The 22,912-nt window shown below is 41.9% G+C and overlaps 1 protein-coding gene across 2 annotated transcripts; it reads right to left on the reverse strand.

The window, feature by feature from the left end:
- Positions 1-531: 531 nt before the first annotated feature.
- On the reverse strand, positions 532-21,326 carry WIPI2 (WD repeat domain, phosphoinositide interacting 2). Of its 2 annotated transcripts, none has more exons than XM_031606881.2 (12): positions 21,075-21,326; positions 13,433-13,515; positions 8,813-8,982; positions 7,483-7,579; positions 6,937-7,034; positions 6,419-6,511; positions 5,564-5,634; positions 4,531-4,638; positions 3,627-3,791; positions 2,588-2,695; positions 1,682-1,779; positions 532-831 (listed from the first exon to the last, which is right to left on the reverse strand). In XM_031606881.2, the coding sequence occupies exons 1-12, from the start codon at positions 21,146-21,148 to the stop codon at positions 719-721; spliced, it is 1,278 nt and encodes a 425-aa protein (XP_031462741.1). In that variant the 5' UTR covers positions 21,149-21,326; the 3' UTR covers positions 532-718. The 2 variants fall into 2 exon arrangements, with proteins under 2 accessions (XP_031462741.1, XP_031462740.1); XM_031606880.2 differs by having other exon boundaries at positions 1,649-1,779.
- Between the last annotated feature and the right edge of the window lie 1,586 nt (positions 21,327-22,912).

The raw sequence follows: 22,912 nt of genomic DNA on the forward strand, positions 1-22,912 counted from the left end.
TCTGCAGCAATTCTCTTCCTCCCTGTAAAGGCACTTTCTAGATTCTATATCCTTACGCAGGGAAACATTTCCAGTTTTCAGTGCCAACAAACAGAACACTCCCACAAATACACAACATTCAGAAGGAATTTTAATTAACAAAATGGTCCAGGAAAGGGGAGGGAGAACCCAAAAAAAAAAAAAAACAGGCCGTTGCATTTGAAAGATTGCATGTCAGTCACTAGGTATGCCTGCAAGCCCATGCACAGGAAACCATTTGGACCTTTGTCAGTGCAGAACTAGTCTCAGCTTCCAAAACCACTTCTCTACTCCTTCCTCATATAAGCTAAGTATTATATACATATATAAAAAAAATACAAACTTGAGTTTGTTATAAAGTGGCTTCTCTCTCTCTCCCCCTCCTATGCTTGCTTGGCACATGAACGCATGCAAAGCTAGTAGGCTCCGAGGGCTGCACAAACAGCAGGTTTTGGCAATGAAAAAAAACAACAAAAAACACAGCTAAAATAGATAAGCAAGATTAAAAGCCACTGAATTGAAAACCATATATTTTTTTCCAATGGTATAGAATTAGAACTACAGCTACGACTTAAAACTGTAAGAGTCTGTCATCCTCTCTCCCAACTCATGTCAAAGTTCATAGCAGCATAACACGAGATTCCTCAAGAAACATCAAGCCAGTGTTCTCTGCTTCAGGAGTGAGTTCACAGGTCAAAGTTCAATCTGTCCGAAGGATCATGGGTGGATGCTCACTGTCTTCATCCAATCTGAGTGAGTTGGTTTCGTCTTCCAGGCAAGCTCCACCCACAGCTCCCAGGTCATCCGTATAAGCTGCAAAGAAAGGGAGAAGTAGCTTGATGATCAGCAGCACAAACTAAGGCTTGGATCCAACAAAGCAGATTCCAGCTGAAGTACCAGACGTTATTTGCAACAGTTTCACTGCCACCCTATGTTTGCCTTCATTATGACCATGTTTCTCCAAGCCAAGAGCAGTCTGTGATTACTCTACATGTGTGCAACGCATATTGTTGCTTCGGGGCAGTTATGTTTTTATACTCTCTACCCATCCATTACAGCTGCAACGGCGGAATTGATGCTGCATGTGCAGACTGTGCTTCCTCCACAGCTGAAACATTAACCCAAGTGCTATACAAAGATGCTAAGAGCCATATACACAAGCTCTACTCACTTGGGAACTCCAGCATTAACTGAATTCTCATCCTCTCAACTTAACAGAGCAGCAAATCAGGCTTAAAGGTCACAACTGCCATAGGGAACTACAGGAACACAACATCACAGACAAACACAAGTGCTACAAATTCAGATGCTTTGCTGGAGGTCTGGGTTCAGAACTCCTTCATAAACTGATTACAGCATCTCAAGAACCATTTGGCAAGTATTGCAACTACTACTAAAGTAACTGAACACAGTTCAAGACAACTCTCTACCCAGAAACTAGCAAAGATGAGTGGTTCATCTACAGAAAGCTGCCGTACATTGAGTGCTCTTCTCCTACCACTCACCAGTGCTTCACATCACACTCATAGTTATGAAAAGCTCAGCGTTGAAGCAGACGAGCTCACGCAGCCATCTAGAATGAAGCAACATGCAGAGGCACTCTCTGCCCCGTTTCCAGCCTTCTCCTTACCATGCCTTGTGGGTGAGGAAGGCACATATGTACCTTTAGTCACAGCAGCACTGTACGTCTGTGCTACCAACGGCCGGTCATGGGATGCAGACTCCAGGATCTCGTTGGCTGGCTCCATGCTGCCATCGAGCCTACCAAGAGAAGTGTTAGTTGGAGAGGTGATCTGCCTAGACATAACACAGCTTTAGCTGACAGCTACACAAGAATATCTCATTAGACGTGCATGAATACAACAGGAAGAATGCGGCCTCTTCAGGGAAGGCAGTTATCATTTCCAATTCCGTGTGCTTCTGTCATAATGCAAGGGATATGTAATATCACACCATGATTTAATTTTATGATTGATCATGTAAGTAAAGCAATTATATTACCCTATCTGTTCCCTTCAAATCTTAGAAAAAACAACAAGGCCCTGTCATATTTCCTTAAGTATTCTACAGTACTGCTACAAAACATTATTTGGCTGGTCTACATGCAAGGAATTTTAATAAGGGCACCGAGAGAGAGAGAATACAGATAAAATTTCATAGGCCAGATTTCCCTCCACGAAGTTAGAGTAACACTTTCTCATTTCTCTAACTACTTGATTTATTGATGAAGGGAATGGTGTCAGATGTTTCAGGTTCTTGTCAAAGTAACTGAACTCAAACTGCAGAGAAAGAGGAAATAGGATCACGCAGCTAACAGCAATTGATTCTTCACTGCAGTTGGACAGCGTTAAGTTTCTGCTGGTAAAGCAGTGCTTAGTGTAGAAGATACATGGAAGGATGGCACAAGGGGATTCTGAAGTTACTCATTCATGTCAGGTCTGATAACAAGCCAGTTTTAAAAAAACGAGCTCTTCTAAGTTAGACCTCTGCAGCATGGAACTAAGTTTAAGAACAAACTGAATTTTGTGAAGCAATAAAAGGCAACAGTCCTCAACTAATATGAACTTACTTGTGCTGCTTCATTAATGTGCACTCTCCACCTTCTTGGGGGTCTAGGTTGTACATGTAGAGATACCCATCAGCAGCTCCCACCAATAAACGAGGGATCTTCTGAATTCTAGGAGCGTTCAGAGGAAATTAATGAGAGCTTCAGTTTCCTATCAGCACCCTCTCCTCCTCTCCTATGATTTCAAGCCATTATTTTCCACACTTGCTTCTCCTAGATAGGCAATACTGCTAACAGTTGCACAGACAGAACACTTAGGAAACAACTACATGCAAAAATAAGGCGTAACCACAATGGGGCTAATAGGATGCCATGGGAATCGAGCAGTTTACACATAACCCAGGAAAGCAAATTGAGAAGTTACTGTCCTGGTATCAGCTTTGCACAACAGATTACAGTATTTGTCTGTGGAGAAGTATTTACTCTCTTCCGAAATGTTACAATGTTTAATTATTGCTTAAAGGATGCTTCGAGATCAGGGGAGAGAAACACAGACATCAAGCAAATTAAGCACACAAACTCCAGAATCTCCATAAAATAAATTTACTACTGCTCAGCTCATTGCTTAGGTAGATGTGCCAAATGGGTCCTGCCTTCAGAGATGACAAAAAAGGTTATACTGAGTTCTCAAAATTAACTCTAATGAATGCTATGCAGTTCTAGAGACAAGAACAACACGGACTTGCTTTCAAGGACTTCTTTAACCGTTAGTCCAAATTGCTTTGCAGCAAAGTAAATGCCTTAAGCCTACAGATCTGTTCTCTACAGACTTCTTTGAAAATTAAAAGACATCTTTAAACAACTCTTTAATAGTCTGCTGCTTATCCAAACACTGCGTCCTTCCCTCTCTGTCTCTCACAGGACCGTGAGCTCCAAAACACAGCTCTTAAGCCAGAAGAGGCTCTGAAAGCACTGCAGAATCCATTCCTCTGTGTGCTATCCACTCAGCTGGAGTGGAAATACACCCTACAGTGTCTGCTTTTCTGTAGCTCTGTGTGGCAACCCAGTGGGTGGTGAATGCAAGCACCATTTCTTTACTCACGTGGCAAGTGCACAGATATTTTTGTGCCCACAGAATGGCAGGCGGACTGTAGCAAAGGCTCTACCCTGGTTGAACATCTCTGTTACTTGAGAGGGCAGATAGCTTGTAGAGGCCATCAGTACTTTTCCAAAGTAACCTGTCCAGGTTGTAGGCTCTTCCTGAGGTCTACAATTTGGAAGAAACAAGAAAGATGTGTCCAACTTTGACTTCAAAATGGAGAAAAAGGTGGGTCAACACTTCAAAAGCTCTTTTCATTTTGAAAGAGATTAAACAGTTATTTGTTTTTCTTCAGGGATTACTGACAGCCCTGAGAACTCAATGCACTCAATTTACACGGCAGGGCACAGTATGTCCTATAATACCCTCGGCCTGTTGCTAAAGCATGTCCTATTGTAAATTGATACTTCTGTTTATACAGCTGCATTTCATAACGGTTATTATACAAAAATAAGATCTGGAAGTGCAGCTCTTTACAGTAGATATTATTCACCTGTTTAATCAATAACTAAACCACCGTCTCCAACAAAAGTTATAAATAAGACTGTCTTCTCAAACTGTAAATAGAAACATTTTACAACATGGTGCTTTTTAGAATCATGTAGGCAGCTGGAAAGTTCTGCTGAGACAGATCTTTCATAATGGATGTCAGAGGTGAAAAAAAATATAAATAAAAACAAATTACCCTCACATTCCTCTGCCAAGGATGCCCAATTCCTCTTTGGCAGCAATACTTATCCTATTAATTACAAGAACAATACGTAGATCAGGAACAGCTGCTGATTCATTACTGATTTGTCATGTCCTTTATTTTACAAAGTGTTCAAATGAAGTCTGTTCGCTCTTTGAAGAGCTCATCCTGTTTTTTCCATTTCCTTGAGAAGTCTAAGGCATATCTGAAACTTACTTTTCTTTCACAGTCTCAAGTTTGAAGATGTGCACTGTCTCTGTGTTGCTGGATGCAGACAGAAACATGCCATCCATGCTGAAAGCCAATGAACAGATGCTCACACACCTAGTGGGAAGACATAAAAAGGAAAAAAACACCAAAGCATTACTTTTTACATTCTAATGCAAAAGCATCTGGTGTTAGAAAAAGCTAGTAATAAGTGACTCATGGGAACTGACTTAAATGAGAATATTTCTTCCTCTTGGTAGGTAGAAGTCTTTCTGGACATTCACCACTAAGAAACTCCATAGCATTCACACGAGATGAATGTGATAGCTGGAAGGAACTGTGGCTGTACAGTAAAAATCACATGCTCCTTTTCTTCTGTCAGAGATTACAGGTGACTTGCAGTTTACCCAGTGACTGGTTTAAAGAGATTTCTCAGACAACACTGCTTTATAAATAATAAGAAAAGAAAAACACTTCCATAGTAAAGCATTCTGAATCTCCCAATACCTTCTCAAAACTATTCAAGAGCAAGAGCCCCCTTAATAACATTTTAAATGACATTTACCTCTGACAAATACCAGATATGGTGGGCCCAACCAGAAACAATCTGAAGTCAGTCTTACCTCTACATGAAGTAACTAGAGTTACTACCACCACAAACTACAGTACAATTTCAAAATGACTTTCAATGGCCATGGTACAAACAGGGTTTAAAAGATGGGGAAAATTAGACGTATTGCTTCCATTTGCCTTAAAAATATATTATATCTTACAAGACTTGATCCACTTTAAACAAGTTTCCTTGCCAGTGAATTTTTAAAATGCAAGAGGAAGTAAAATCCTGACAGGATTGATTTGTAGAGTAGTCAAGTCTTAAGAGGGGAAGTTGGAAGACATTCAAACTGAAAATGTGGTAAGCATACAGGCAGGGTTGGAGGAATACAACAACAGGCAATAATTAGGAAGCTAGCTCAACTGCAGGGCATTCTGGAGATCTATTGTAAAGAATGAGCTTCAGATAACTAGCTTGGATCAGCTTTACCTCTTCACTCCCCTCCGGAATTCAAAGAGTTTCTGTCCCTCTGGAATGGAAAACACTCTTATCACTGTCCCCTGCAAAGTAAAAAAAAAAAAAAGTCATCTTCTATTATCATTTCAAGTTTCCACACTGTATATTAGCACTAGTGAGCAGAGTACAACAAACCATTTTGCTGTTAACTTAGCACAGCTGATGCACACCGCATACTAGCATGAAATATTTATAGAGCTTGTTTGTAAGATGTGTTTGAAGAATGGAGAAACAAGGTGGGAGCTACTAATGTAGAGTACAAGCTGTGCATCAAGAACAGCTCCTCTTATTACATTTGATCATGAAAACAACCATGTTTGTTATCTGTAAGTATACTCATCTGGATGCCTTTTTGCCTTTATCAGGTGCAATCACGCTACATCTTTATATCCTAAGCTTATTACCCAGACAGCAAAGGCTTCATGCTTTTGAATTTATACAGTTCAGACAGACCATTTGTCATCATGTGCCAAAACCAGGCAAGACAACTCTCTGACTTTAACTGTGTGGCTTTCATTAGGAAGATAGCATCAAAACAATACCATCTGATTTCTAGCAAGTACCCTGCACTAATAGCAGAAACACTTAGAGGACTACCCTGATTACAGCCCGATTAAAATGTACTTATTCAAATAACCCTATTATCCAACACTTTGCAGCTTGGAAGTTTAGTCAAATATAATTAACAGTTCTTAACTTAAGACTTGTTATAACTCTAGGCCTTCTTTTTTGGCACTTGCGAGCAGAATTGTGCACGCTTAAAAACAAAATTTGTTTCAGACCACTTCAGTTTATCATTGCAGGCAAATCAATAAAAAGACACCTTACCTTTTCTGATGCAGTGGCAAGTTTAGTACCACTTGCATCAAAAGCCAAAGCAGCCAAGGGACTGTCATGAGCTGGGATCATATTAGCAGCTCTCTGCAGGAGTGAATCAATAAAACAGAACCTTAGTACAGCACACAAACACTACACATTCACAGCTTAAATCTTTGTGTTAAGAGTGTTCAAGGTAAATACAAGCCTTATTTATGGACAACAATTTCAGTAACTGCTATGTGAAAGTACACAAAATTACTGAAGCACATGCATAGAGAATACAAGCAGAAGAAAGCTACTTAAAGACAGCTCTACTAGAAGTAACCGTACTTTTACTCCATCTATCTGCCCAGCTCTACTCAATGGTCTTTCTTCTCTTTGTCAACGTTCTATAATGCCTTATAAAGGATACTGCAATTTTTTTTCTGGTTGGACTTGAATGTCTAGTAACTCTTCTTTGAGCAAATCGAGTCATTTCCAAAAACTGCATCTTTAGAAAGGGAAACAGTCTTCACAAAGACCCTTACCAGATTGATGGTGTCAAAGACCTGTACTTCTCCAATAGTTGCACTCCCTGGATAGGCCAGATAGCAGTTGTCATTGTTTATTGATAAAGCACACAACCCTAAAACGTATTTAGAAGTAAAAAAAGACAACATAAAATGAAAACCACAAAGCACAGTCAGAAAAAGCAAATTCTAAATCTTAAAAGGTAAAGCTTTCTGACTCTTCATTCAAATCTTGCAAACATCAACTCAATCATTCTCACAAGGTATCAACAGACAGAACAGGGATAAGAAATCTCAAGACTCAATCTGCCAGAACACTTGTTTAATGTAATTACTAATGAAGTTTAGAACAAAGTAAAAACACTGTCAGAGCTACACTAACTGACCAAGTAGAAGGAATTCCTAAAGCATTAACCTGACATAACTTTTATTTGTACCAAGTGCTGGAGAGATCTAACTAGTAAGCATCTCTATTGCTTCTTTCTGATCTAACATTTCAACACATCTGCACGAGCAGACTGGAATACAGAGGAGGCAGTTTAAGGTAGTTAACAACATACTTACCTGCCGGATTGGGTGGTGTCTCCCTGATTGTGTGTAATACCTTCATGTCTCGTATGTTGTGTATATAGAGAGACTCTTCCAGACATACTATCAGCCTCTAGACACGGGACAGATTAAATGGTGATATGAAAAGACAGTTTATATGAAGTTATTGATTCTAAAAAATAGCATCCAAGCGCAGCTGGTACCTTCCAATTCAGAAAAGTTTGTACCAACCTGATGGGAAGACACGAGTCTGACATAAGACACATAACATAGACCACTTGACAAGGCTTCAATACTGCAATAACTGCTCTCAGACACTTGAACAGACCAGCATACTTGACTTCTCTCAACCACGCCATTGTAAATTGATTTAAATGAAAATGATTTACTCTACTAGAATGAGTAAGCAAGCCAGAAACCTTTATCTACACCTATTTCACCCTTATTCCCTGCCTGCCCACGTGTATTTCTCTCCCTCTAGAGGCCAATTCACATGTGGGCCCCACTTCCTGCTTTGGCTAGAAAGAAAAATACACAAGACTTTTAAGAACTGTTTATAGAGCCTATTACTTATTCATACTCATTTGTGAGGTACTTCAAAAACAAACAAACAATTAAGTTCTTCAATGCCTCATCTGCCCTTTGGTGACTGTATCTGGACAACTGCTTAACGAGACCTGACCCACTTAATGCTACCTCACTGTGTCAGAAATAACATCAGTCAGTCTCCCTTACAATTTTAAACAGGAATCCCATTATCTCACATCTGATTCTGAGGGCAGAGATGGATGCTAAGAAGAGTTCATCATTCAGATGCTATTTCCTCCACTTGGAATGAACTGGTTGAAGATAGAAAACTGAATTTGCAGAAGAACCTACCAATGACTTAGTACTACAAGCACCCAACTTAAAAACTACACCAGGTCAGTGATTGCATTTGAAGGATTCAAATTGTTTTTAAAAATAATAAAAACAAGTTGAGATTTAAGTTTTGCCCATTAGAAACTGTTGCCCCCACGTACTTTCAATTGGAATCATCCTGTGATTCTAAACATGAAAGGGACCATGGCAGGTCTCCAGTGCAACCACCCACTCAAAGCAGGGCCAGCAAGATGGTCAGACCAGCCTGCTCAAGGCATTCTAGCAAAACATATAAACACAGAACCAGAAATTCTTAACCAAACGGGGTTACTCAGATGCCATAAAGCATTACAGAAGCCACCACTGGAAACACAGAAATTAATTTCAAATAGCAGTTCTGTCAACAGAGGAAAAACCACCCACCAAAGAAAGTGCTGGAATAAGCTCTACCAGCCCTCTTGCTTTCACTAAAATTATTACTCACCTGCCTATTGAGTTTGACAGCCAGGATGGTGTTGGAGTAACTGTAGTTGCAAATCTCTGTCCCCTTCTTAAAGTGACAAACCTTCAGCTTGCGCGGAGCTTTAAGGCTGACTATGGCCACCAGACTGCTGGAGAACAGCCTCTCCACAATGCACACATCTTCAGTGTCAGCTGAGGAACCACAGCAAGGGAGGGGAAACAAAAGGCAGAGGGAGATTTCAGGAAAGGAGAACAGTGTGTATTAAGGGGGAATACAGTCCAAGGTAATACAGTCTAAGAACAGAAACATTCTGGCACAATGGCTGAGTTAAGGTAGGATGGAAAGTTAAGATCCAGAAACTTAGGATTTTGTTCTCTCTGTAGAAACCTAGGAAAGCAGACATGTTTTCTTTGTTGTTTTCTTTCCTCTACAGCAATGCTATGAGCCTGCACATTTCCCCATAAAGGAAAAAGATTATGTAAAGAAGCTGGTAAACTCATTTGTCTTAACCCTGTTTCAGCCACTGAATTTATTTACGTATTTCTTAAATATACAACATATCACACCTGATACTACCTAAAACCAATTTAAACAGGAATCCCTGAATCACATTTATATCACATTGCATGCATAGCCATAAAACAGCTTTAATTTTGTCGTCATGTGTCACCAGAACACTTGGATACCAAGGAGGAGACCACATCATCATTCAAAACCTGGGGACGACAGTGGGAGCAGAGCCTGGGACCTCCAGCAAAGAAGTGCTTCGAGAGCATCTGCTGTACTGGATCAAACTGGTAGGAGCCCAAATCCCACCAGTAGTTACCCTGGCACTTTTGTTTCTCCTTCTCATGAGGTTTTGACTCACCCTCTGGACATGGCCTTCACAGCAGCTTTTAAGCAACCAACAGAAACACACTTCAAAACGATACGGGGCACTTAGCACTCACAGCAGACAGCCTACTCCCTTGCTGGATAAACTGCACTCAAAAACAAAGCTAGCTGCACACATGCTTTTGACACTAAAGCAAAATGAATAAAAAGCCATTCCATGTCAAGAAAAAGCAGTTTTCCCCATCCTGCAGCTCTCCCACAGCTGCTGGCTACATCTGCCCTTCCCTTACAGGAAGGAATCAAGACAAGCGATGTGAGCCCTCTGGCACTGATCCATGGAAACGACCACACTTTTCAGAAATGGGAATCTGGATTAGGTCAATGCTTAACATGTCTTAAACGACAGAACTGCCAGAAGACAAAAGAAAACAGCCAGCTTATTTCTGAAGGCTTCTGTTTTGACCAAAAGGCTTATCAAACAATTGGCACTGTTCTCATCACCGATGACAGGAATTCCATGAGAAAAAAAGAAAAGTGTTCTAGCATTCTCAGTGCATTACAATGCCATCTCTGTGTAACATATCAGCTTTGAAAGTGCTTTCTTTGGGCAGTTATTTCAAGAAAAAGAACAGAAAATATTTAATTCTGTACACGAGAGCAAGAAAGCAAGAGCCTCCCTGCAGAAAAGAAGGGGGGGTTATAATGAGCATTTTCAGTCTTCGTGCAACATAATTGACTTTTATCCAAATCTAATAAACAAGATTGTATTTTTCCAGAGAAGACACAACTGTTCACAGAGGCTTTGAAAATTCAATTTCCTCACTTTTGCAAAAGGGATAACGTGTTTTAGAAATGAGTTTGTTTTCAAGGAATTTCTCTCCATTTTCCAGATGCCACACACAGCACAACGCTTGAAGAAGATGAACACAAAAATCTGTTTCAATAACCTCACTCACAGACTTCTACATGCAGAAAAGTAACATAAAAGATTTCCAGTCATTTGACAGTACAGGTTATCAGCTCTCCATCCAAGCCCAGAGCCCTCCACAATAACAGCATCCTTTCAGAAGAGCCAGAGAGGGCTGGTGCACCAAGACCCAGACTACAGCCTGATTGCCCCCTGATCCTTGGGGCTGAGGAGGGAATACTCAGCTTCTTTCCCCATCCAAGGGCAGCTGTGTTAAGGCAGCTGCTGGGACTTGTTTTGCTCCCAGGAAGGCAGGAGAACTGGTATTTCAGAACTGGTACAGCAGCAGAGAACAAATGAAGTGCTGTCCTATCCTGGGCTGATGCAGATTAGCCAGCAGGGAAGAACACCATCAGGAAACCAGCTGCAATGGGCAAGGGGAAGAAATAAAACAACAAGCCTCCAAAAAAATGAAAGCACCTAGAAAGTATAAACATTCTCAGATTGTTACCACAAGGAGATTTCCTACACTACGATACAGTGAGTGTTCCAGAGAAAAGCTTTGTTAATTAATTAAATTCACTTTAGAAATACAGGATGCACCTCTGTTCCTTTGTCTTCTCCTAACAGGAAGAAATGATAAAAATCTCTTTGCAGCTACGAAGTCGTTTATGCTTCCTAGTGAGCAACCATTCAGAAGTACCAGGATAGACTGCACATCCTACAGCCAGCTGACCCGAATTAATCATATTTTTAATGGAACCAGTTAAGTCCTATAGCAATGCTGTTAACCAGTTTGGTTTCTTTCCCTATTTGTATTTGTGTTCTATCCATTCTGAGTACCACCAGCAAGTCAGACTGAAAATACAGTAAAAACAAAGAGCTGCAAAATGGTGTAAGCATCAACACTGAGGGAAGAACAGGCAAACATGTAACAAAATTATAGTTTCATGAACACAAGCATGCACGAGAGCAGGTTAGAAGCAGCTACATTACAATCAGATGTGCTTTTATTCCATTTTTAATCCAGGTGCACAAAGAAGATCTAAGTATTCATTAGGCCTCAAAGAACCCTCCAAAACAAAACTCATTTTTTAATCAACTGAGAGGGGAGTTGAGTGACCTGCTGTCACAGTGAAGTCTGTAATAGGGACAAAGAAACCTCCCATTCTTTTTAGTTGTTCTATCATACAAGGGACAGCCAGAGTATGTGTAGTAATTTACTTCAGATATCTACATAAGAACTTGCAGGTGACCCAATGAACAAGGCCCTTACAAGTGCTCACCCAAAATGACACAGTCTGTAGAACCATGCAATTCTAGGATTCAATGATTTTCTGTACAAACTAAATTGGAGGCAGGGACCACGTGTGATGGTGAGGTCTCAAAATACTTTTCCTTCCTAGAAGGAGGTACCAGAAAAGCCCACTACCCCCATGCTAAGGCTACAGTTTTAAACATGTACTGGTGGCAAGCCCAAGACTAAAAACTATTTAGCTGCATATACAAAAAACTCAATATTTAGACAAGCAGAGGCCAAGTCAGACTGGCTTACACAGGTCAAACCACCAGGTTTCCTATTAAAAGTCATCTTGCATTCTGCGCTCCATATCTACAGACTTAAGGGTCACAGAGGAAAATTTCTAATATGAAAGGTTAAGCTAAAACAGGCAGCCCAGAATAGTCTGAAGACAGGACCCGAATCAGCAGGTCTAAATTCTAATCCCAGCTGCTCCACTGCAATATTCTGAATAAAGCACTTAATCCTATCTATACTTTTTCTTTCAAGGACTACCTCCAGGTAGTTCTGTAAGTTCAGCTCAACCTCTCCCAGTATGTTTCTTCAGTATCTCATGTAACAGGAGTCCTCTTCGGGTCATATCAGGCCAGATACTGTAAGTGCCTCACATACTACAGAAGTCAGGTACCAAATTTCAACAGCATAAAATGGAATTCAAGTCACCCATTAACCAGTACAACCAGCCCATGACTCAGTTGGGCAGATGTAGCTGCAACACAATTCATCTGACCACAAGTGCCTAATTTAAACGTCACAGTTACTTCTTTCCACTGACTGTACACCAAAGCAGGCTGTAACCGCAGATAATAGGTGATCTGAATCACACACCATTTCCAACCTTACGATGACACAAGGTCAGGTCACTTTGGGAATGGAGTCCAAAGATGATCCTGTTGTGTAGCGTGATACACCAGGATTTCTGTGTGCAGGCACACATCATGGCTGCTGGCACTATCTGCTTGCATATGGCTTATAAGAAAGGGAGGATTGCTTGCACCTAGCATTCACTGAATCCTTATAACCATCTCAAAAAGAGGAAGAAAGTTGGGAAAGCAGGGTTACTGCTTCTCTTCCAGGCATACCTCCATTTTATCTCACATCCTGTGACCCATACTTAAAAAGTTACCAGAATTTCGATTATTCAGCCTTTTGAATGAGTAAAGCTGCAGCTATTGTGTTTCACAGCAAAGATTAGGATTCAAAAATGATGACTAGGGCTTCGGATTTTTTTTGATAAGAGTATAAGAGTGGTGACTTGCCCCAAAAATGCCAGTATAGAGACCCCAAAGACACTCTCAGTGTTTTTTTTTTTATACCCAGATGCTACTTTACTTGGCTACTGGTCATAAAACTAAAAAAGCAAAGAGAAGTTCTCTTGGCTATTACCAAATTTCACAGCCTACCTCCTAAATTTAAATATATAACACTGACACAGGCTTACCCTGAGAGCAACCAATTGCTTTGTATTTGCATGTTATTCATCATACATTTAAGGTTCTGCTCATGTGACATTCAAACAACCAGTGAAAAAATGGAAGTGTTATTCTTCCTGAATTCAACCAACGGAATAAAAAATACAAATAATAAGAAAGATACTCACTGCATTCATAGATCTGCTCTAATTTGTCCACAGAAGAAAGAGAGAAGAATTTGTAGCCTGATTTACTGCCAACTGCAAGGGATCTGAAAAAGAAACAAAGTCCATCAAGAACATAAGCAACATTGGCTGTGAATTACCCTTGGAGAGATTCTTACCCCATCTCACACCTTGGGTTAACCCAGTAAGAAAAGTGATAAAGTTTGACCAAGAAAAGCCATCACATACAGATAACTTCCTGAACTCTTTAAAGGCCAAAGAGATTGAGAATTACCCCAGGTGTGCAGTCCTGCTTCACATTTGATGAGATTACTGTTCACAGCTCACAGCCCAATGGATGCTGATCATTTCTCCAATTCCACAGAAACAAAAAGCTTTAGTGTGGAGGAAAGATGACTTGAATAATGTAACACAAACCAGTTCCATCATTTCCTCATCCTGAGATGTGACCTACAAGACCTTTTAAACTGAGGTTGTCTGGGGATTTTTTGCTTTTTATACTGTAACCTTCTCCAAGCACCCCAGGAGAGCTTTCATATAAGAAAATGAAAAGGAATTAAATACTGCCAACTCTAATTTTCTCTGCTTTTACTCGATGACACTCCAGCATCTCCAAAGAACACTGTTAGGTCTCAGTTGTACAAATACTCGTGCTGAATCTCTGATCAGAGGTGCTCCCAAAAACGCCCCTCACTGATGTTAAGCAGATTTTAACAACAGCAGAACATTAAAGATGAATGACAAACTACTCTTTCTACCATTACTCAATTTTCACTTTGCCCACAGACTGATGGCTTTTCCAGTAAAGAAAGGCATTACATTCTGAGCTTGAAAAACCTTTAGACTCATCTGGCAGCTCCTCATACACCAAAGCAGCTAAAGAAAATTAACAGTAAACACAGCTGTATGGTGTTACAGTTCATGTATTTATTACTGTCGGGACACATGGAAACTAATAGATGAACACAGAGCACAGTGCATTTCAATGTGCCAAGCTGTGGAAGCCATTCAATCAAAGGCTCAGCCCCAATCCTGTCACCCCATGCCAAACTGCCCTCCTGAACCCTGCAGGATGCCTCACTTCCACTCACATGCACTGACAATTCTGTGGTTAGAATACAACACAGATTCCTGGATTTTGTTTTTTTTTCCCCCCTTGTATTCTCTCTCATGTTTCCAATGCCAGTCCTCTTTAGACAAGGTCCCCAGAAAATTAAAACCTGTTCCTAAAACTGCTTATCCTCCTGAATTAAGATTCTAAGCTACCAAATCACCTTCTGCACGACGCTATGATGTACTCTGCTAGGGAAAAAAAAAACACAGCTGGAACAGTCTGCTTAAGAAATCACATTTAAGAAGTCTGGAACCCTCAAATTAAAAGATTCGCCATCTAGGCAAGAAAAGTAAGCCTCTCCAGATGCAATAGCCATGATATTAAAAAAAAAAAAAATAAGATATTAGGCTTGGAGACAGAGAAGCTATAAAACCAAATTTCATTGCTGCTCTTCTAAGCCACTCTAGAAATACCAGATTTAATTTCATTTCAGGAAGAATTGGTATGTTCAGCAGACTGCATCTGATTATTTGCTGAAGACTCTTCATTGTTTTTCCTGACTTTTGTACAACTCAATGAAAATGCCAATGTCGTAGAAACATGAAATTATTATTTGGTCTAAGAGAAGCTAAAGATAACTTTTTTTATTGTTTCCCTCAAAAGAAAGGGCAATGCAGAATGACATGAAAACTGTCACATCACAAAGGCAGACAAGCATTCAATTCAGCTAAAAATAAAGGAGTCACAAGATTCCTTGCAATATAAAAGAAATCCACATAAGACATAGGATGAGAATTCCATTTTGCCAGAGAGCATGCTAATATTGCTGTATCACTGACATCAGAAAGCAAACCCATTTCCCTTGCCCTGCTGACCACCCATTCTTCATCTGAGCAAGCCCTAAGCAATGGCTGAAGAGAGTTGCATCCATGCTAAAAACCATTCGATTGAGTAGAAGCCAAAAGAAAGGCAGCGTAGAACAGATCTTCATCCAATTGGCAACTGCTTTTTGTTACTTCTTCCAGGACAAAAGTCATGATGAACTCACAAAACATTTGCATACAAAAAGTTTCAGCTCACGTCAGCATAATTAAACTCATTTCAGTATACAGGGGTACCCAAAAAAATCAACCATTTTTCTTCTTGGTTTTGGAGGGTTTGTTTTCTTTTAAGCCACTCTTGAATTACTTGTTATGAAACTACTGTAAAAAGGCTTTTTAATTGTAATAAGAGAATCCAGGAGGCTAATTTGTATCAGTACCATCATAATGGCTCCAATTCCCCATCTTCCATCACACCAACGTTACACTTAAGCCCTGCAGACACTCGATAGCTGCCTAAATGACCACATCCCACAGAACAAGGATCTTGGCAAAATTACCTCACCTCCTGAAAACGTGCTGCCATATGGGAAGAAATATGATCAATAAGCCATTCAACCAGTGCTCAAATGGGCAGTGGCCAACACGAAGATACTGCAGTTTATCATCAGAAGCTCCTTTAACATCATGGCTGTTATGCTTTATAATCACCAAGTTTCAAAAGCTGATGAGAGACTGGAATTGAAAAGAGATCAATATCCAAAAAAATTACCACTTTTTTCCTACCAGCACACCACACACAGGTGTTCTTTCAGCCCACTGCTTACAGCCTCTATCACAAACCTTATATTGTACACTTTGAGCTATTTCACCATCAAGATTTCTTCCCAGTACAAAACTACCAACGTAGCTGTGATTTATGAAACTGTGTTTACCCACTTATTCTTTTTCTCCAAAGATAATGCTGTAGTTTGATTCCAGACCACATAAATCTTGAGAGCATTTTTAAAAACAGCTGTCATAAATAATTAAAACTAACCTCATCAAGCAACCAGTGCTTAGAAATATTTCACATGCTCCCTTTGAGATGCTGACATTCCCTGTAAGGGCTCACCTACAGTGGGAAATCAGCTTGGTCAATCTCTGGATATTTTAGAACAAGCTTTTTCAGACACGTTAGGAATTGGTACAGGTTTTCTTTTGTTCCCTTAATATGAATATAGAAGAGAGAAAACCGGTTTCGCCATTTTCATTATCATAGAGGACTTGCAGTACAAACACTACTCCAGAAGTCATTACTATTTTAAATAACTGGTTAATTAAACCTCTTTTCATTATGATACAGTCTCATTATACTAATGTTCCAATTCATTTAAAATCCAATGTAAATTTCTAAGGAGAAAACATTTCGTGAACAAATGCTTATGATGAAGAGGGGGAAAATAATAAACAGTGAAATGGAATAGTGATAGCATTACTGGAAAAGCTCACTTGGCTCTGTTTTCACCTCCCAGCTGTCTGCCAAAATCCAAGCTCTAACATCTTCTAGACACATCTTAATAGAAAGGTCAGCAACGTTGGTATTTCAGTAAAAGATAATGCAGAAAACTCATACACTCAAAAGATGTATCAGCAGCACTAAAAACATTTTCACATTGCTTTTATATTAGGAAAGGAATTACTGCAAATTTAAACCTGCTACAGCAAAAGTAATCCCCCCTTGCCCATTGCTTAACATGCAGCAGTAGCCCAGGACAACAGAAGGTTCAATCCAAGCACACATTGCTGCTCTCAGGCCGAATTCCTGTGCAAACTCACACAGTGTGGAACAGTTTCTCTCATCCAGGATCATTAAGCAAGCCCAGCTCAGCTGCTATCTCCACTGCAGTTAGAGCAACAAGACAAGTGACTGCTTCTCTCAGCTCTCTCCTGAATATGAGAGCTACCTGATCTCCTTCTCCTTCCTTCTTTCCTTTTCAATTCAGCTTTAAAGCCTTCTTAGCATAAAGATCTCTCCTGTTCTCAAGAACCAAAAGTGACACCTGAACCTATGAGCAAGAAGCAGAGAAGTGAAAGCTCAGTGCCCAACACTCCGTGCTCTGAGCACAAGCAGTTCAACAACAGAATCAAGAGAAGATAGCTTTAATGCAGAGATTCCAGCATCACCAGGTAAGGGAATTATAACACAACTGCCCCAACAAGAAGCATATTCCACAGCTTCAGAACTATAAATATTTACTCAGGACATAGAATCAAGGTGGACTGATACCTGTCACATGCAACTCCATACATAATGAAGGCAGAGGCCTTGCAAATAAGCCTTCCTGATGTTTCCATTAGAAATCCAAATGCAAGGCTTTGTTTTGTCCTCTCGTTAGCACTGTTTTCAAAACTACTGTGACTATTTGGTTTTCAAGCTTCATTACTTAATTACTTATTCTTCAAATGCAATTAAAGCTTTTCTGAAGTTTGCTGACTTCTGTTATTTCCTAAGTTACTGATACACAACTTGTAAATAGAACCTGGAGATCATTTAAGTTAAATATTATGCTCTTTCAAAGGCGTTTCTCTAGGAATATTTGTGTAACAATTTTGAGACCGAGAGCTTCACCTATTTTACAGGTGTATGTAAACTTTGAGATCTTTAAGCCTTCCCTTAAAAGCTACTCACCTTTACCAAGAGCAGGCATGGATACTTCTACAAAATATTAAGCTCCCCTCACAAGCTTTAAACTTCATAATGGAAACATGCCATACAGCAGCCCTTCCAGAGGGAACACAAACAGCGCTCAAGGGCTCTTAAATGGTGCTCTTATTGAGCATCTGTCATTAAAGATTTGCAGCTGCTAAAGCACACCTAGCACCATGATCACTGAGAGCCTTCTGCTGCTCGGTTCTGACTTCTACTCAGTCAGCTTGCTTATCTGTAAGCTGCCAGGCCGAGTTGTGCAATGATTGATTTACACGGGAAGAAGGGCCAGGGCCAAACAAGCACGCTAACATCATCTGAAAGTGACCTCCTCTGTTTTTCTTTAATGAAAATATATCGTATCAAAGAGAAGCCACAAACCACCTGCTTCTGTTGCTTCATAGGTGGAGCGTTTTCAGGCAGTTCCACTCCCTGCCAATAACTCCAAACCCTGACGTAAATAAAGCTTAGAGAAATAAGGAATAAATAAGCAAGACAGCCTATGTAATAATGTAGATGCTATTTCAAGAGACAAGACAGCATCACTACACATAGCATCTACAAATGAACATTAAAAAAAGTTAGAGACTTAAGGAAAAAAAAAAGCTAAAATCAAGTTAGGGAAAGCACCTCAGTCACCAGGAATTGGGACAACTGGAAAAAGCTGTCAGTATAAATGTTGCTACAACGTTCCTTTAAGTACCAGCAGTCCAAATTCTCAAGAGTAAAAACCATCACTATGCACATCTCTTTCCTACAGGAGGCAGTCATTAATTACCAAACCTTCCACAAAGACTAGAAAAACACCTATTCTAGACCTAAGTACCTTTTTCTGATGCGCAGCAATTGGCTTTGCTATCCAGGTAAGCCAGAAAAATTAGAGCATGCATGGAACTGGCACTCTGCTGGAGCTTTAACACAAAGACAATGCACTCACATGATTTATTTCCCAGTTTTGTCTGCCGGCAGTTTTTCTAATTATAAAGCACACCTTAAAATATGGTTTGAGCTTTGCTGACTGGAAGGATATAAACAAAGCTTGTCTTTCACATGCTGGCTGAAAGAACTGCATTTGCTCACTCTGCCTGTCTCAAAAAGGACTTACTACTTATAATGCAAGTTTTAAACAAGCAAGCTTTTGAAGGCCCAGCATGGGAAAGTGTAATTCATCCCTAATAAGAGCTCTTCACCTCTCCTCACCTGGTAAATGGTAATCTTCTAGATGTCTAGAGGGGCATACCAATAAACCCAGACAGCTGACCTCTTGTTTCTCTATTCAAATAAGAAATTAACACATATCACAAGCAGAAAAAAATACAGAGAAAAAAAACAATAAAAACTTCTTAAGACACTCAGCATCACTAAGTCGTGCTCAGTTTAAGAACTAGAATGCAACTTGGTTATCTGCATCATACAGCAAGTGCTTTAGCTAGAAACTACTCCCAAAGGTGTTGTTGAACTTTACTGTTTTATACTTTTTCTTAAATAGATTTCTTCACAGATATTACCAGAATTTTTATTTTTTTGGCACAGCTCAGTGATCTGTAAATATATACAGCTAAGGTGCAGCCAAAAATAGGCAGCTGCTTTAAGGAAGGAGAAATAGTAAAGCTTTTATTTTAAAGCTCAGATCATCAACCTGGACAGCACAGCTTAACTTCAAGAACTCACATAAGGACCTTTATCAATTAAAACAGAAACAGGTGACAGATCTCCCACTTATTATGACTTATCTGGTAAGGAGTAAAAAACGGATGGTATCTCAGTACAACACGGGCATGTTTTATATGCACAGCGACAGAGCAAGCTCTGTATTGCACTCGTTGAAAAACAGCTGCAGAAGTCTTCAGTTTGAATCAATCCACTGAATGGATAACTATTTACTAACAGACGCATTGGAGACTCTCTCACAACTCAGTCACTTGCAAGTTCTCCTGCCTCAGGTCTATCCAGCTCCACTTCTTTGTCCCCAGCCCAGGACCCCCAGCATAACCTACAAAAGCAAACAGAGCACTTCCTTCATGAATGTTACCCTTCTCCTCAGTCCTGGCAGCTGTCATAAACAATCTTCTTGCCTTCAAAATCCCCACATGCTATAATACATGAGGAAAAGTGTTAAGGTTGCTGTGAAAGAGCCACGCAAACTGTTCAAAAAGAAAACAAAACCAACAACAAAACCTCACGACACACACGGATTACATTCAGTGATGCTAACCTGAAGTCATTTCCTCTTACTCACTTCCTAAAATAAAACTCCTCCTTTCACATGCTCTTTCAGCTATTTCCCACCAGTTTCATTTCCTAAGTATTTCAAACAGGCAGATCCTTTCTTACTGCTCCAACTATCAGCATTTCTTGAACTGAAAGACACTGCTCTCCAACACTCCATATAACATTAATGTCTCCTAGCCTAAGAACACCACAATTATCAATAATTACGGGATGTGCAGCACGAACTACCTGACCCTTCTCAGAATTTAAATCAACCACAAAAGACAAAAGGAAGTTCAAAGACCACGCGGGAAGCCTCTTTTCCAAAACCTGAGCTAATCTGCTTCAAAGAGCTGGATGGAAAGAGCCACAGTGAGCGTTTGGGCTACAAACTCCTGGAAGATCTGGGTCTCTCCTGAAGCTCTGGTCCACTCCTGAAGATCTGGGTGGCATCGAGGAGCACACAGCCCTCCCTCCTCATCCCAAAGAAGTGAAGGCTGAGCTGCCCAAGTCAGAACCCCAGGGATAGAGGAGACAAGAGGATGGACGGTCCCTATGAGATGTTCCTGCAGCTCCCGCACAGCCCGGGGGGGAGGGGAGGTGGAAATACGACCCTTCCCACCCCTTCGCTGAAACAACGAGGGGAACCCAAACCCCACATCGTGGTGAGGAGGAGAGAGGTTGCAACGGGAGCATTATAGGAGCAGGGATGGAAGGAGGAATGGGGGAGGGGAGCCCCCTAAAACAGCGGGGATGAAGGTCCCACTTCAGGGCTCCCCTTCACCTCAGAGCCCCCCCAGGTCCAGCTCCTCCCAACCCCCTCAACCCCTCAGACCCCCCAGCCCTCCCATACCGGCGCCGCCCCCTTACGTGTTGTCCTGGTTGAAGTTAGCGAAGAGCAGATGGCCGCTACCGGCGTCACCGCTCTGCCCGGCCAAGTTCATGGCGGGACGGCCCTCAACCACCCCCGTCCGGCGGGGGGACGCCTCCAAAAGGCAGCGCAGCTCAAGCCCGGCTGCCCCGGTCCGCTCCGCACGCCCGCGGCCTCCTCATCGCCGCCAGCGCCTTGTTTACGCTGCGGGCGGCACAGAGGCCCCGCGCAGGCGCCGCCCCGCCCCCGCCCCATGGTTGCGCATGCGCTCATCCGCGCCGCCCGCCCTCGCGGCCACCGTCCCGCCACCGCGCATGCGCCCGCCTCCCAGCGTGGGAGGAGCCGCGCATGCGCTTTGATGGTGGCGCCGAACTCGGTTGGGTGAAGGGAGGGGGAACGGGGGGTGTTGTGCTGTTGTAAAGCGTAGCGGGGAGCGGAAGGGCCGGCGAATGGATGGGAGACTGCTGGTTGGAGGTGGCGGTGTCCGCGCGGTCACGTGACTGTCATTGCGCCGCAGGGTGCGGGCGGCGCTGCCCGAGCCCTGCAGTTCCGCTCCGTGCCGCGAGAGGTCCTCAGCGCTCAGCTGTGGGACAGAGCGCTGAGCGGGGGGGGGGGCTGGCAGCGGAATGGGGTTACACGCGGACCCCCCCCCCCCCCGCTCCGAGTCCGTCAGTCCTTCTGCCCCGAACAGCGGCTGTCCCTATTGCAGGAGGGCGGCAGAACCTCCTGGGAGCTGTTGCAGTGAGCGCGGTGCCGCCATCGTGATGCTCGGAGTGCGGCTATTCCCATCACACGTGGGTTATTGCCATTAAATGTGGGTTATTGCCATCACACGTGGGTTATTCCCATTAAATATGGGTTATTCCATCACATGCGGGTCACTATTCCCATCACATGTGGGTTATTCCCATTAAATATGGCTTATTCCCATCACAGATAGCTGATTGCCATGAATAGGGCTGTGATCCTGCCAGGACCCGGCCCAGGAGTGTCCCCAGCTGCAGGACCTGCACAATCTGGGGCCTCACATGTTTTTGGGGAGGTTTCCTGACCTCCGCCTTGATGACACGACCAAAAATCACTGCTTTTGGGGCACCCCAGCACCTCAGAAACCCTCACTGTGAGCAATTATTGAGTATAGGCTTTATGCACTACTTTAAAATGTATTTTCAGTAGTGTTTTTTTTCCCCCAGTATTAGAAGCAAGGCATTCACTGTATGGTTTATGCCTTTCTTCAGCCTGAAGATGGTTTGCTTTCAGCTGCCTGTAGAGCTTCGGTAGTCCGTGCAAGACCTAAATAGCAAAAAGCAATGCATTGTGCAAGATAAATTGCTAATTGATAGGAAACCTCGATTAAAACTATAAAGCAGCACGTAAAGATCTGTGGGCTCGGGGCATGGGGCTGGAGCTGTTCCCCTGCAGGATTTCGTGAGGCTTTCGTTGCCATAACAACTGCAGCCAGGCTTCAAAAATAGTAACTTATTTTTCATTCCATTCGCCTTTTGCCCTCTGAGACGGATCTATTTCGGGAGTGATGGTTTAATTTTGGTGCCCTCCACCACTGCCCCCGGCTGGGGGCTTCGGGTGGGGTTATGTGGGTAGAGGGGATTTGTTGCTGTTTTCTCTTCCATCTAAGTGCAGAGAAAGGTAAAGCGGGGAGCAGGCGTCACAAAACAGCCTTTGCCAAAGCCTTGTCATCCTGGAGCTGGGGAAGGAACTTGGAAAAACAAACCCCAAAGCATAGGAGAGGGCTTGGGAGTGATATCATTGCATGGCAGCATGAACCCGTAGCCCACAGCAAGGGCTGTCCTAGATACACTGGGAAGATCCCTCTGGA

Source organism: Phasianus colchicus, chromosome 16 (genome assembly GCF_987193195.1).
Source record: "Phasianus colchicus chromosome 16, bPhaCol1.hap1.1, whole genome shotgun sequence".
Lineage (NCBI taxonomy): Eukaryota > Metazoa > Chordata > Aves > Galliformes > Phasianidae > Phasianus > Phasianus colchicus.